This window comes from Cervus canadensis, chromosome 33 (genome assembly GCF_019320065.1).
Source record: "Cervus canadensis isolate Bull #8, Minnesota chromosome 33, ASM1932006v1, whole genome shotgun sequence".
Classification (NCBI taxonomy): Eukaryota; Metazoa; Chordata; class Mammalia; order Artiodactyla; family Cervidae; genus Cervus; species Cervus canadensis.
In genome coordinates this window covers 22,043,580-22,058,306 of record NC_057418.1, presented here as the reverse complement: position 1 = coordinate 22,058,306, position 14,727 = coordinate 22,043,580, and the positions used below count along the sequence as shown (strand labels likewise).

At 51.8% G+C, this 14,727-nt stretch overlaps 1 protein-coding gene and 1 pseudogene across 1 annotated transcript; one reads left to right on the top strand and one right to left on the bottom strand.

The window, feature by feature from the left end:
• Positions 1 to 14,727, top strand: part of LOC122433861 — a 109,653-nt pseudogene that overhangs the window by 16,566 nt on the left and 78,360 nt on the right.
• Positions 5,642 to 14,536, bottom strand: LOC122433860 (UL16-binding protein 3-like). Its single transcript, XM_043456839.1, has 5 exons — positions 14,148 to 14,536; positions 10,131 to 10,394; positions 9,462 to 9,737; positions 8,254 to 8,380; positions 5,642 to 6,966 (listed from the first exon to the last, which is right to left on the bottom strand). Exons 1-5 carry the CDS (start codon positions 14,233 to 14,235, stop codon positions 6,915 to 6,917), a joined length of 807 nt encoding a protein of 268 aa, XP_043312774.1. The 5' UTR covers positions 14,236 to 14,536; the 3' UTR covers positions 5,642 to 6,914.

Here is a 14,727-nt window from a genome sequence, read left to right as displayed (position 1 = left end):
GCCTGCTTGCTAAGTCACTTCAGTCATGTCTGACGCTTTGCGACCCTATGGACTGTAGCTCACCAGGTCCCTCTGTCCATGGGATTCTCCGGGCAAGAATACCAGAGTGGGTTGCCATGCTCTCGCCGAGGGACAGCTTGTGACATCCTCATCAGAGCATCACAACCCAGCCCCACAGGGTCAGAGGCTCGGCCACACCACGTGTAGTGGGGAAAGCCGATCATTTAAACGTGGCTACTGATAGGATCCTGAGTCTGGTAGAGAAGGGACCTCTGGTCTGGATGAACTGGGCTCATCCACTTGGTAATCGTTACTGAGAGGCCAGCTGTCCTAGGATAGAAGTGACTGTGTGGTTTGGCATAAGCAGGGCCACAGGGGACAAATAAGGTGACCAGCAGGGGACTGAGCCCTGACCCCAGAACTGTCATACCTCCCCTATCCTCTGCCACTTCTGCGGCCTCACACAGTGTCCCTGTGGCCCCTGGGGCCGAGGAAGCCAGTCTACAACAGAGGAGGGGGCGCTAGCCTGTAACTGCAGGACCCACCCTCCTGTCACATCCCCACCACCAGAGGCTACAAGGCAGGACCTGGCAGGGTTGAGATTCATGAACAGGCAGCCGAGGCAGCCCCTGGATGATTCCCCAGGTGATGAGTCACCCATTGCTGGGGTTCGCAAACCAGGGCAGTGGTCAGAGGGATTCCTTTTGTTTTTCACATTGTCTTTGCCTCTTGTCACACCACAAACGTGGAGGTGCACAGAGACAGACGCCAAAAGGCCTGAAGAGATGAACAGATTTATTATCTTCTGCAGATTTCCCAGCTCCTTTCTTAATTGATAACCATGACAGGCTGCCATCTCCACATTCTGTGGACGATATGAATGTGGGACTAAAGGGGAGAAGTGGGGGTGCCCCTCCTCACCCTCAGGCCCCATGTCACACTTTGGGGGACTGGGCTCCCGTCCCTCCTGGGGACCAGGCTGGGAGGTTTTTGCTGGGGTGAGTCCCCAAGCAAGGGGATAAGATGCCAGTTGGTGGAGAGTGTGACTCAGGTCCCTTCTCAGGTGGGAAGGTATTGGCGGCTCTGGGCTTCTCGGGATGCAGAAATGTGGGATGAACTTAGTGAGCTGCAGGGGAGGAGCTGTGACCCCTAAGGGGATGTGTCTGGGGAAGTAAGAGCCCAGGGCGGCACGGGTGGTTTATGGCATGTAAAGCGGCCTGGGAGTTCAAGGGCACAGGGCTGTGTGGAGGAGAAGGGTCTGTGTGAACAGATGAAGTCAGTGCTACGCTTCTCAGGGGGTGTTTGGGCTCCCCCCACAGGAAGGGGGCCTGGCCCAGCCCTGCCATGGGGGCTCCCACTCCTGGGGGCGTGGGTGAGGGGCTGGGAGCTTGGGGATAGCAGTGTTCCCTCCATGCTCTCTCCTTGGCCTCTCGCCGCCCCACCTCCCATTGTCTGAGCATTGCTTTTTCAACCAAGTTGCCCTTTTGCTGGCCTGAAAGTGGCCAACCAGCCCAGCAGCTGCCAAGAAGGAAAGGAGCTCACCTAAGGATTGAGGAGGAGGAGGCGGAGGCAACCCCGCTCCCGTAGGCTCTCTAACCAAGGCCAGCTTAGGTCCACTTTCTGGTTATAATGCATCATCCTCGCCTTCTCCCAGCAGGTTCACCAGGAGCTCACCACCCTGCGCTCTGTGGACACAGTTGAGCAGCAGAAGCAGGACCAGGAAGCAAGACTGATGTTGGTGCCAGCAGCCCTTGCCACCTGGAGCCCGGGGTGACCCACCGTGGGGAGGAGCCTGGCTGGCCAGTGGAGGAGGGGACGACTCCCCAGAGTCCTCCCACTGGAGTCTCTCCTGGGGGCTCCCCCCAGGCTCCCCACACCCTCTGTGGGACTGTTGTTCACCAAAATTTCAATGATCTGTGCCTCACCTTTCTTCTGTCCATCCCCTTCTCTGGATCCCCATGTTCTTTGTGTTTTTTTAGCAGCACTAACACCTGATAAGGGGCTTCCCAGGTGGCGCAGCAGTAAAGAATCCGCCTGTCAATGTGGGAGATGTCTGTTCCATCCATGGATGGGAAGGATCTTCTGGAGAAGGAAATGGCATCCCACTCCAACATTCTTGCCTGAGGACATCCCATGGACAGAGGAGGCTAGCGGGCTACAGTCCACAGGATCACAGAGATACAACTTAGTGACTAAACAACAACAATTCCTGAGACAGGGGTTGGTGAGTCCTCAGTATACACAAATTCGGGGTTACCTGCATGATCGCCTCAGGTCCTAAATGAATATTTAGCCTCTATTCATTCCATTAGGTAGCATTTCCCATTTACAAATGTGTAAATTGAGGCATGGCAAGATGAAGAAACTAGCACAGTCCAATTTTGTCCAGATTCCTTTTTCCGGAGGTATCTATAGTCCACATCCATGAAACTGCTTCAGGTGCTAGTTCCAACCTCCCCAGCCCTCCACCTCTGACCTCACACCTGGAGATCTGGGGTGAGGCTGGGGGTCAGGGGCATGCATGAGGTGAATCTGGTTGCCCCGGTCCCTGTGGCCCATGCTCCTCCCACAGGGCTGACCTGGCCCATCTCTGACTTCCTCCTGTTCTCCCAGTCCTTCCTCCCTGTGGTCTGAGTCTACCAGGGGCTTCCAGGTTGCCTTCTCCAGGGGATTCAACCCAGGCTCCCGCCCCCAGCCCTTCATAATGGAGTTTCTCCCCCACAGGTCACCAGGCCCCACCAAGCTCTTGTCCCACCCAACCCTGAGTCCTGCCCACCCTTGTGGGCCTCTTGTCCTCCAACTGGCCTCCCAGCACAGGTCCGTCCCACACAGAGAGTCTAGTGAGTCCGTTGAGAACCTTCCTGCCTCCTTTGCACCTGTTGACTCACAGAGTTTGCTGCTGTCTGAGGGCGGCAGCTGGGTGACCCCAAGGTGGAGCCTGGTGGTGGGATGTGAGTCAGGGCTTCTGCCAGATGAGCCTGCGTGTGGCCATGCGGTCACACGGCTCATCAGGACCCCGGGACCTGCGACGATTGTCTCAGCCTGGGCTGGGGTCACAGGGAGGCGGGGCAGAGCTGAGGGATGGCGAGATCCAAGCTTGGCTCCTCTGTGTGTGTGTGTGTGTGTGTGTGAGGTGTGTGTGTGTGTGTGTGTGTGTGTGTGTGTGTGTTGGTGAGGGGGTGGCTGTTTGCAGAGAGTCTTCTGTGTGGAGCCCTGTTGGCTGTGAGGCCCAGCCAATGCTAGGCATGGTCTCCAAATGCTGGCCAGAGCACCAGACACTTTGCAATCTGCGGACTCTGTGCTGGGACAGGGAGCAAGCAATTCTGTGCCCATGGTCTCTAAGAGTGGAGTCTCCGTTTCCCACAGTCCTCCAGTACTCCAGATCATAAATCCTCTTGGTTTCCAAAATGGGAGTGGCGGCGGGGGTCGTGGGGCTGCTTCTCCCAGCGCTGCACCAGGGCTGGGGTGCCTGATGTAGGGCCAAAACCTCCTGCTCCTTAGGCAGAATGCTCCAGTGTGATGACCCCTCTGTTTGAGAGTAGTTGGCGAAAGGGTCCCGACTAGATCCCTTCTTTTCTGCTCCTGCCCTTCTCAGTGTGGTTCTTTCTCTATGCTGGTTGTAGAGGGGATATTCTGCCAGTTTCAGGTCATTTTCTCGGAAAGAGAGCTGTTGTGTATGTGGTTGTAGTTTTGGTATGTTCATGGGAGAGCGGAGCTCAGGGCATCCTACTTGGCCATCTTGATTTTGCCTTTGTGTGATCAATGATCTTTCATGTTAGTATTGTAATTGTTTTGGGGTGCCAGGAACCATGGGCACATTGCCATCTGATATGTGTGTGTGTCCTGACTGCTCCGTTGACCCGTCCATCTCTCTCCTGAGACGCCTGAGTCCCTGAGACACAACAATATCGCAATTAGGCCAATTAATAACCTTACCTCTACATGACCCATTGACAGGAAGCATCACGCCTCTCTCACTTTAAATCCAAAGATAGAAATGGTTAGGCTTTTGAAGAAGGCATGTCAAAGCCAAGATGGGCCAGAAACTAGGTCTCTTGCCCCAAATCGTCAAGTTGTGAACGCAAAGGGAAAGTTCTTAAAGGAAATCAAAAGTGCTCCTCCAGTGAACACACAAATGAGAAGATAGCAAAACAGACTTATTGCTGATATGGAGAATCTTTCAGTGGACTGGACGAAAGATCACAACGCTGCCTTAGGTCAAAGCCTAATCCAGAGCAAGACCCTAGCTCTCTTCAATTCTATGAAGGCAGAAAGAGGTGAGGAAGCTGCAGAAAAAAAGTGCAAAGTCGGTAGGGATTGGTTCATGAGGTTTAAGGAAAGAAGCCATCTTCCTGACATAGAGCACAGAGTGGAAGAGAGAGGGTTGATGCAGAAGCTGCAGCAAGTCATCCAGAAGATCTAATAGAATAATCTCTGAAGATGGCTATCCTAAATGAGAGCTTTCCAGTGTAGAGAAGTGTTCTATTGGAAGAAGATGCCCCCGAGGACTTGCATGGCTAGCAAGAAGTCAGTGCCTGGCTTCAAAGATTCAAAAGATAGGCCAACTCTCATGTTAGGGGCTAATGCAGCTGGTGACTTGAAGCCAAACCTCACTTACCTTCCAAAAATCTTTGTGACTTTCAGAATTATGCTAAATCTATTCTGCCTGTACTCCGCAAATGGAACAACAAAGATGAGATGACTTCTGTTTACAACACTGATTACCAAAAGTATTAAATCCACTATTGAGACCTACTGCTCACAAAAAAGGATTCCATTCAAACTATCACTGCTCATTGAGAATGCACCCAAGAGCCCTGATGGAGAAGTACAATGATATTCATGTTGTTCTCACACCTGCTAAAACAGCATCCATTCTGTAGCCCACGGACCAAGTAGTCATTATGTTCAAGTTGTCGAATTTAGGAAATAGTTTCTGCAAGGCTATAGCTGCCACAAATAGTGATTCCTCTGATGGATCTGGGCAAAAGTCAATTGAAAACTTTCTAAAGTGAATTCACGATTAGAAGTTCCAGCCAAAACATTCGTGATTCATGAAAAGAGGTTGAAATTTCAACATTCATAGAAATTTAGAAGTTGATTTTAACCTTCTTAGATGACTTTGAGGGGTTCAAGAGTTCACTGGAAGAAGTAACTACAGATGTGGCAGAAATAGCAAGAGAGCTAGAATTAGAAGTGGAGCCTAATGTAAAGATGGGAGTGATTGTTGCAATCTAATGACACAATTGGAATAAATGAGAGTTGACTCTAACGGATGAGCAAAGTGGTTTCTTGATATAAAATCTACTCCTGGTGAAGATTCCGTGAAGATTGTTGAAATGACAGCAAAGAACTTAGAATATTCTAACTTTAGAATACATTTAGTTGAAAAGGCAGGACTTGAGAGGATTAACCCTAATTTTGAAAGAAGTTCTACTATGGGTAAAACACTGTCAAAGAGCATTGCAGGCTAAGAGAATTAATTCTTCTGTGAAAGTAAGAGTCAAATGATGTGGCAAAGTTCATTGCTGTCTTATTTTCAGATTGCGCTACCCACCGTAACCCTCAGCCACCACCCCAATCAGTCAGCAGCCACAGACACTGAGACAGGACCCTCCACCAGCAAAAAGATGGTGACTCCCTGGAGGCTCAGATGTTGTCCAACATATTTTATTTTAGAAACAAAGTGTTGTGTATTAAGGTCTGTACATTGTTCATTTAGACATAAAGGTATTGCATACTTAACAGACTTCCATATCAACATACTATTATGTGCAGTGGAAATGAAAAAATGTGTGATTCTCTTTATTGTGACATTTACTTTATTGCCCTGGTCTGGAACCCAGCCCACAATATCTCTGAGGTTGGCCTCTATCTACATGGCTTTTAGTCTATGTTTTCTAGCCTGGAACTAACACTCAGATGGCTGCATAGTAGGGTGAACACATGACCTACTGTTGGGATATGGTGAAATATACTTTTAAAAATCCAGAGAATTTAAGGATCAGTTCACAACTGGACTGCATATTACTTTAGGAGTGATCCTTAAATTCTCTGTTTCCACAAGAGATAAAGCATTATCATTGGTTTTATTTAATGCCATCATGGGGAGGAATGGTGAAATACCATGACTTTTCTCCTGGATTAGAAAACAGGCATGAAGGACTTAACTTTTCTGCAATATAGAGATGATGACTTAAGAATCAGTATAAAGGCTTCCCAGGTGGTGCTTGTGGTAAAGAATCAGCCTGCCAGCGAGTGAGGAACAGGAGACACAGGAGACATGAGTTTGATCCCTGGATCAGGTAGATCCCCTGGAGAAGGAAATAGCAACCCACTCCAGTATTCTTGCTTGGGAAATCCCATGGACAGAGAAGACTGGTAGTCCATGGGGTTGCAAAGAGTCGAACATGACTCAGCACAAATAGGGTAATAGTATGAAGGGAACAAGTCAATGTAAAATTTTACTCCTTTGAAATTATAATGAAGTTGTTTCTCTGGATATAGAAAAAAAAATCACTGAGTCCTGCAAAAGCAATTGTATTTTTCAAGCAATATCATCATTTTTAAGAATAAGGTCACGATGCAGGGGAAAGTCTAATTTTCCAAAAACTAGAAGATTGAAAGTATTATGTCTGTGGTGATCTCTTGTTCTAATAGTTGAAAGTATCAGTGCAGAGACTGCATCACTCAACACCAAGAGAAAATGGGAAAGGAGATTTGAAAATAACAATAATAATAATAATTTGAAAAAAATAAAGAGGTTGAGGAGGATGTTCATCAGATGTGACAAGAGACACGAGATGGTGCAGCCACTGTGTCATCATAACTCATAGACAGACTTGGGATTCCGAACGTCTGACTTCTTGGCTCTAAAATGAACAGCAAGAGAAGGACAGCGGCCAAGCAAAGACTCATTCCTGAGGCCAACAGAGCCTGTCATCGGCTTTCTGGGAACACCGTCTCCTGCAGAAAAGAAAGAGGTGTTGGTCCAGGAGGCTGAGGAATCCTGTCACTTTCCTGGGGCTGCCCCTCCCCATCCCCCACAGCCCCGCCCTCACTGAGGGGCTCCTATGTCCTCCACCCCCACCCCCACCCCAGGCCCAGGAGCTTCTTGTCCCCTCCTCCTTCCTTCCTGCATCACAGAGTCACCCCAGGCCCTGACACCCCCTGCTCAGGCTCAGGACTGGAGCCAGTGAGGAATCATTCTGCTTCCTTTACTCAGGTCCGGGTCCTCCCCGAGGGGGGCCTAAAGGACCAGGGAGCAGGTCCCCGGAGGAGGGGCCTTGCCTCCTGACAGCCCTGGGGGGCTGCAGGCAAACCTCCTCCCTTCGCTCCCCTCCAGCCTCTGAGCCAGCAGCACACACAGCTCTCAGGACCAGGGTCCCTGCCCCCCATCTCTTCCTGGTCCCGCCCAGCTGGGCGCCTCCAGCCCAGCTCAGGCCCACCATCCCCAGGACCTCTGCTCAAGGCAGGGCCACTCAGTGATGGAGGCTCTGGGTCCCCAGGAGGCTGGTGACGAGCAGGCCACAGGCTGAGTCAGAACTGCTGCTGCCCCAGGAGCACAGGCCTGGCCTCGCCCCTTCCCACAGTCTCTCCTGTGGGGCTCCTGCCTTGCCTGCTTGGCCCAAGCCACTTCCTGTGAGAACAGGCCTTTGGAGTTGGGTCTGCAAAGGCCTTCCCACCCCTTCCTCCGGGGCTGAGAGCCTGGCCCCTCTCATCTCGGCCCCTGGGTGGGTCCCCTCCCCGCTGACACGTCATGTGGAGCCCCCACATTCTCACACCACCCACCCTGGGCCCTGCCAGACAGCAGTCTCTGCAACTTCAACAGGCCCCCAGCCTTCCTGCACCCCAGCCACCCCCCACTTCCCATTGTCATCTGACAGTGAGGAGCCATCAGAATTGAGGCCTGAGCCTGTCTGAGTTCTTGCTATCAGGTTATATGAGGTCTTACTCACCTGGCTCATTTCCAGGATGAGGAGGTACAGTGAAGGGCAGGGATTGGATGGGATTCCCAATGCCAGGAGGAAGGGGTGGGAAGGCCTTTGCAGACCCAACTCCAAAGGCCCTTTCTCACAGGAAGTGGGTCAAGCAGGCAAGGCAGGAGCCCCATAGGAGAGACTGTGGGAAGGGGTGAGGCCAGGCCTGTGCTCCTGGAGCAGCAGCAGTTCTGACTCAGCCTGCGGGATTTCCCTCCCCGTCCTCACACCAGGCCCTGTGCCCCTGATTCCCTCTGGATTCTGCCCTCAGTACCTCTTCTTGTAAAGGCTCCAGGCTACTATGATGAAGAAACTGGTGAGAACCACAGGAGCAATCCAGGCGGTGTGACTGATGGCTGTAGCCCTGGGCTGGACTGCAGGGGGGCCCGTGGTCGGTGATGCTGCAAGGAGAGTAAGAGTGAAGCCTTGTCCAGACCCCAAACTCGGCAGATGCCTCCTCACCCCCCTGACTCAGGTACCCCTACTGTGCAGACAGTTTGCACCCATCACATGGAGGCCCCAGTGATAGACCCCCAGGTGAGATGGGGGAAGGGAGGAGCCCAGTCCTCACGGGGCTGACAGCTAATGGGGGAGCAAGGTTTCCAAGACAGCCACTCAGTCCTGCTGTGACATCAGAGATGGTGACATGAGGATGGAGTCCTCAGGAGCTGACAGCAGAGGTGGTAATGACAGATTTCCAGAAGGAGGATTGGTGACATTTAAAAGAAGATTCCGTAAAGAGGGTACAGTGAGAAATAAATCCCAGAAATCAAAAAGATGTCTACAGGTTTGGCATCAGCAAAAATCCATACTCACTCGTTCAAAGGCCTGTGCTGTGAGGAGAGACGTCAGGAGGTGGAAGAGGAAGGAGGATGACAAAGCATCCCCGGGACATTGTTCTCCCAGGACAACTCCCTTTATTTATTTCTCTTTTTACATTCTTTTATTTAACACCAAAACCACTGTGTATTGGGGTATAGCTGATTAACAACGCAATGATAGTTCCAGGTGAACCGCGAAGGGATCCAGCCATAGATATACATGTGCCCCTTCTCCCCTAAGCCCCTCTCCCATCCAGGCTGGCACATAATATTGAGTAGAGTTCCATGTGCTATACAGTGGGAGCTTGTTGGTTATCCGTTAACATATAGCACTGCGTACATGACCTCCCCAAAGTCCCTAACTATCCCTTTCCCTGGGTACACATAAGCTTGTTTTCTAAGTCTGTGAATCTGTTTTGTAAGTTCCTTTGTACTATTTCTTTTTAGATTCCACATAAAAGGCACGTCATATGATATTTCTCCTTCTCTTTCTGACTTACATCACTCAGTATGAGACTCTCTAGGGCCATCCATGTTTCAGGAACAGCTCACTTTAGATGGATCACTTTGCTAAAACACACACACAGACACACACACGCACACACAGACGGTGGGTCCACATCACCTTGCGTGGACTGCCACGTCCTTATGCTACTCTCACCTGCGCTCTTCAACATTTCCTCCCAGCGCACCATGAAATCCTGAAGCCAGGCCTGACAGTCTCCCATGGAGACCTTCTTCAAGTAGTCGGTCACAGCTCTGTCATTCTCCCACTTCTCTTTCATCCGCCTCCCTCCAGAATGAACCACTGTCCAGTGTTCATTCTCTGAATCAAAGAGGAGCCACATTTGGCCATTGAAGCCAAACTGCCAGGATCCATTGATGTGTCCATCCTCTTCCCACCGGCACGTCATCCTGGCCTGCAGGGTCAGAGGGCCTGACCCACCGAGGAAAAGAAAGAGCTCAGCCTCTGGACTTGACAAATTCCTTGCCTCACCTTGGTCCACCTCCCCTGGTCCTGGCTAATCAGGCCCTGTTCTCTCCTCCAAGGCCCTCTTCTTCCACTGGACTACCAGGGAAGGACCAATATCCAATTGAATTTTTCACCCATAAACAATGGATGTAGCTAAGCCCCCAGTGTGCTCCTTCAGTATTTGGACTTGCTCACTCATCCCTGGACTCAATGGACATGAGTTTGGCTTGATGGACATGAGTTTGAGCAAGCTCTGGGAGTTGGTGAAGGACCGGGAACCCTGCCGTGCTGCAGTCCATGGCGTTGCTAACAGTGGAACAACCACTGAGCGACTGACCTGAACTGAACTGCACTCACCTCTGGCCATGTGTTTCTCCAGTATGACGTCAGACAATCGCCACTTGAGCAAGTCCCCGATGTCTCTCAGTGTTTCTGTCTGTATTTCCCAAGTGTGCGTAGTTTTCACCTCCTCTCCCAATGGACTTGTGGATTGGATCTTGGCGCCACCACAGTCATAGGAGAGAAAAACATTCCCATCTACCTGGCCTTGAACCACACACCACGGCTCTCCAGGACTAGGCTGAGGATCGATGGTGAAGTTGTAGCAAAGAGAGTGAGGATCTGTGAAGGAAAACGCAGATGAGGGCAGAGTTGGGAGAAGAACACCCTTTACCTCCTCCCCCAACTTATGTGAGAGCAGAGTACAGCTGCAGGGCTGGGTGGGCAGAGCAGGAAGGCCCCCCTGCCCCCCAACACCACCTACAGGCTGAGCAAGTGGAGAAGGCTCATAACATTATCTCCACTCTGCTCCTAAGGCCAACACAGAACCCAAAGCTGCAGAAAGGAGAATTCACATTTAGGGGTCACAGGACTTAGCAGGGCCAGGGAGATGCTGCTGATCTACAACTAGGAAGGGTCTTGGAAGCCTGGAGAAAGGCCTGGCCCACCTGGCTTGAAAGAGAAAATCCAGAACTTCCGAGGCAGGTGGTAGAGGAGGGGATTAAAGGCTCAGAGAAGTGAATCTGCCAGGGCGGACACGGTGTGAAAGGGCAGGAAGGTGTGCGGTCCACCTGGTTCTCTGGAGCCCGAGAGGAAAGAATGGATGAGAAGTATCTCCAACAGCTCCAGGATGACTCTTGCTGAAGGTCACTGATGGTGGTAGCAGATGGTGTTCCTGTGGGCTTCCAGCAGGAGTAAGGATGGAGAAGGTGGAAAGAGCTGATGCCAGGGGGAGTGCTCTATTTCAGACACAAAGCAGATGCAGTGGTCAGAGTGACTAGAGAGTCCCAGTGTAGCCGGGCCTGACTGCAGAGAGTGCGATGCTGGCTCATAGCACAGGGCGACCCTAGAGGCAAACGGATGAGCAGTGAGCGCTGTTAAAAACTACACGATGGAAAGGAAAAATTTAAAAAAAAACAAACAGAGACAAACACAAGACTGGATGTTCAGGAAGCTGAATGCAGACATCCCAACAAAATGTCCAGATCCTCTGTGTAGCATCCAGCACTGAGTCAGGTCTTATATTCAGAATCCATTGCTAGAGACAGAGATGCCAGGCATCAGCAAGGAGGGCCCTCATCACCACAGCGAGTGCACAAGTCCTTCTGGCCTTTGGAAGCCACATGGTCAGTGAGTGGGGTAAGTGTACACTTGGCAGAGAAGCCACCCCCACATTCATAAGGACCTAGAGAGGGAATGACATCATGTCCAGAAATCGGAAACATCACCATGGCCGTCTGTTAGTACTGTGGTGCCTGAGATCTGTGGTTAGGAATACACATCTGTCCCACGTGCTGCCCACAGGAGTGTCACCCATTCACTGATCCTCACAGTGCTCATTTCACATCCACTGCATTTCATATGAATGAAAAATCTTCACAGTTCGTAAATTACAGTGAGGGCTAACATAGAAGCGATTTCCAAGTTCACACTTCTGACACTGACCTTCATCCCCCAATAGTACGTGCAAACCTTATCACATCCTGGAGAAAATGACAGAGAGGAGTACCAACCTACAACCTCTCCAGGGCTGCAGGAGTATCATCCCTATCCTATCTCCATTTAATTCCCAGTGTGGCCCATAGATTTCTATAATTGTACATATGACATAATTCAGGCTCTGCAGACCATAGTTTTCTGTTACAACTGCTGTCCTAGCACAAAAGCAGTCACAGACAATTGGTGAATAATGACCTGCTTCTTGGGCAGATGACCCAGCAGAACCTGTGACGTCAGAGGCATCTGTGGTCAGAAAGGCGCTATGTGCCGTCTATGGCATTTTACTTGGAGGTTCACAACACAGACCCTTTATGTCCTGAAGCAAGGCCAAACGATTTGCAGTGGGGAATACTACACCATATAAATGTGGCTCCTGGTATGGTCCTGGGGGCTGGTAGAGATGAGGCCTCTGGTCATGAAATGTCAACATTGTCCATCATGATCTGGGTTCATCAATCCCTAATCATTAGTTCAGACAGACTAGCCATCAGAGGACTGAAGTGATATTGTGGTTTGGCATAAGAAGGGCCAGAGGCAACAAATGAGAGATAGCAGCAGGTGGCCTAGGCCTGACATCAGAATTGTTGTAGGACCACTGTTCTCCGGGACCTGCCTCCGAAGGCTCAGCAGTAAGGAATCCACCTGCAATGATGGAGCTGGAATAGATGTGGGATCTATCCCTGAGTGAGAGAAGATCCCATGGAGAAGAGCATGGCAACGCATTCCAGTGTTCTTGCCTGGAGAATCTCCTGGAGAGAGGACCCTGGTGGGTGATAGTGCATAGGATCATAAAAAGTTGGGACATGACTGAAGCGACTTAGCATGCACACACTATTCTCTGCTCGTGCTGAGGCTTCATGCAGTGTGCCCTATATCTCCGTGGACCAAGGAAGCCACTCTAGAGCAGAGGGGTCAGGGGACACTAGCCCATATCTGCTGGACCCACGATCCTTTCACATTCACACCACCCGGAACCTACAAGGTAGGACAGAGCAAGTGTTCGGTTCCCCAACAGGCAGCTAAGGCACCCCTTGCACTAGTCCGTGGGGGATGAGTCATCTGTTACGGTTTTGTGACCCAGGGCAGCCACATGGTTCTTTTGGTTTTTTCTCGTCATCTTTGCCTGCTCTTGTACCACACATGTGGAGTGTATAATGCACACAGACACCAAAGGGCCTGTCGAGACCAACAGATTTACTCTCTGTCTTTTAAAGAAAATGTTCTCCAACTCCTGTCTTAAATAATAGCTATTATAAGCCACTGTCTCCATGGTCTCAGGGAAGATGAATGGGACCGAAGGGTAGAAGTGGGGGTGCCCTGTGTCACACAATTTGGGAAGCTCTTCTCCCATCTCTCCTGCTTTAAGTCCTGGGGGCCAGGCTGGGAGGCTTCTGCTGGGGTGAATTCTCAGGCAAGAGGATAGGGTGCCAGTTGACAGAGGGCAGGTTTAGGGAAGTTGTTGGAGGCCATGGGCTTCACAAGATGGGAAGTTGTTGGAGGCCATGGGCTTCACAAGAAGGGGAGAGATGCAGAAAAATAGTGTTGTAACCAAGCAGGACTCTGAGGAGGCTTCCTAGTACAGAGTCCACACATCTCCCCGCCCCTCCCTCCTGCCTCCCCCCCCACCTCCCCGCCCAGGTGGAGGACTCCACCTAGACCCTAGCCCATCTCCCCCCTCCTCTCCGGCTGCCAGCGCAACTGCTCAGACTCCACCCAGCCTTCCCCTGAACCCTGTGTGTTCAGTCTCTCGGAAGCGGCCGCCATTTTCCTGCACCCGCTTCTGCTGCTGCTTCAGTCGTGTCTGACTCTGTGCGACCCCGCAGACGGCAGCCCACCAGGCTCCGCCGTCCCTGGGATTCTCCAGGCAAGAACCCTGCAGTGGTGCCATTTCCTTCTCCAATGCAAAGGAAAAGTGAAAGTGAAATCGCTCAGTTTTATCTGACTCTTCCCGACCCCTTGGACCGCAGCCTACCAGGCTCCTCCGTCCATGGGATTCTCCAGGCAAGAGGACTGGAGTGGGGTGCCATTGCCTTCTCCGTCCTGCACCGGCTTCAGTGACTCCGAATTCTCGACGGGGGCGCCGAGGGGCGGCAGCAGCATTTCGTGACGCCGCCCTGGCCCTCACGTCTTCCTGCCTCCCCTCCCTTCCTGCTGGGATTCCTTTTTCACCCAGATCTTGTCTCTTCCCTGCCGGGGGACGGCAACCAGCAGGCGAGCGGGGAAGGGAGTAGGATCCCAGCGGGAAAGGAGCGCGCGGAGCTTTAAAAGCAGGAGGCGGCCCCGCCGCGGCGTTCCCCGAACCGCCTCGGACACCCCCATCCCTCTCGGGTCTTAAGGCCGCGTGTCCGCTCCCCGCAGGTTAATCCCGGAACTCACCTCCTCGCGCCGTGCAGAACCTGAGAGGCAGGAGCAGAACCTGAGCCAGAAAACCAAGAGGCGCTCCGGGTCCAGCCGTCCAGTCCATCCCCACCTGGAAACTGGTTGGATTCGACTATTTATAGAAGAAGCTCTTTATAGGAGGGCTCGCTGCGTACTCCAGTCCACTCTCCTCCCCGCCCTCCTTCCCGCGTCACTGACGCCACCAGTTGCTGCCCCCTCCTGACTCCTGTCTCTTCCTGCCCCTCAGCGTCTCTTTTCTCCTCCAAATCCTTCTGTCCCCTCAACCTTCCTCCCCATTCCCGCTTGCAGTCCTTCCTGTGGTGGTGGTTTACTCGCTGAGTCGTGTCCTACTCTTGCGACCCCGAGGTTGTAGCCCGCCGGGCTCCTCTGTCCCTGGGGATTCTCTAGGCAGGAGTGTTTTGCCCGATGTCCGAATCCCCGGGCAGGAAGAGAGAAGGCTTCCAAGACAATGCAATTCGCAAAAAGGGAAGTGTATTACCAACGCAGTGGTGCAGGGTCAGAAAAGCCCCGAGCCCCAGCTGTTACATAAATTTACAGGGTGAACATAAGCAGTTGG

What these genes read in the sequence shown, in the direction of transcription:
- LOC122433860 (XM_043456839.1), bottom strand. Translation starts at nt 14,235, where the DNA reads ATGGACTGGACGGCTGGACCCGGAGCGCCTCTTGGTTTTCTGGCTCAG. An exon ending in GGAGAAACACATGGCCAGAG is followed by an intron (nt 9,738 to 10,130) that starts GTGAGTGCAGTT and finishes TCGGTGGGTCAG; the next exon opens with GCCCTCTGACCCTGCAGGCC. An exon ending in TGGAGCCTTTACAAGAAGAG is followed by an intron (nt 6,967 to 8,253) that starts GTACTGAGGGCA and finishes TCTTTTCTGCAG; the next exon opens with GAGACGGTGTTCCCAGAAAG.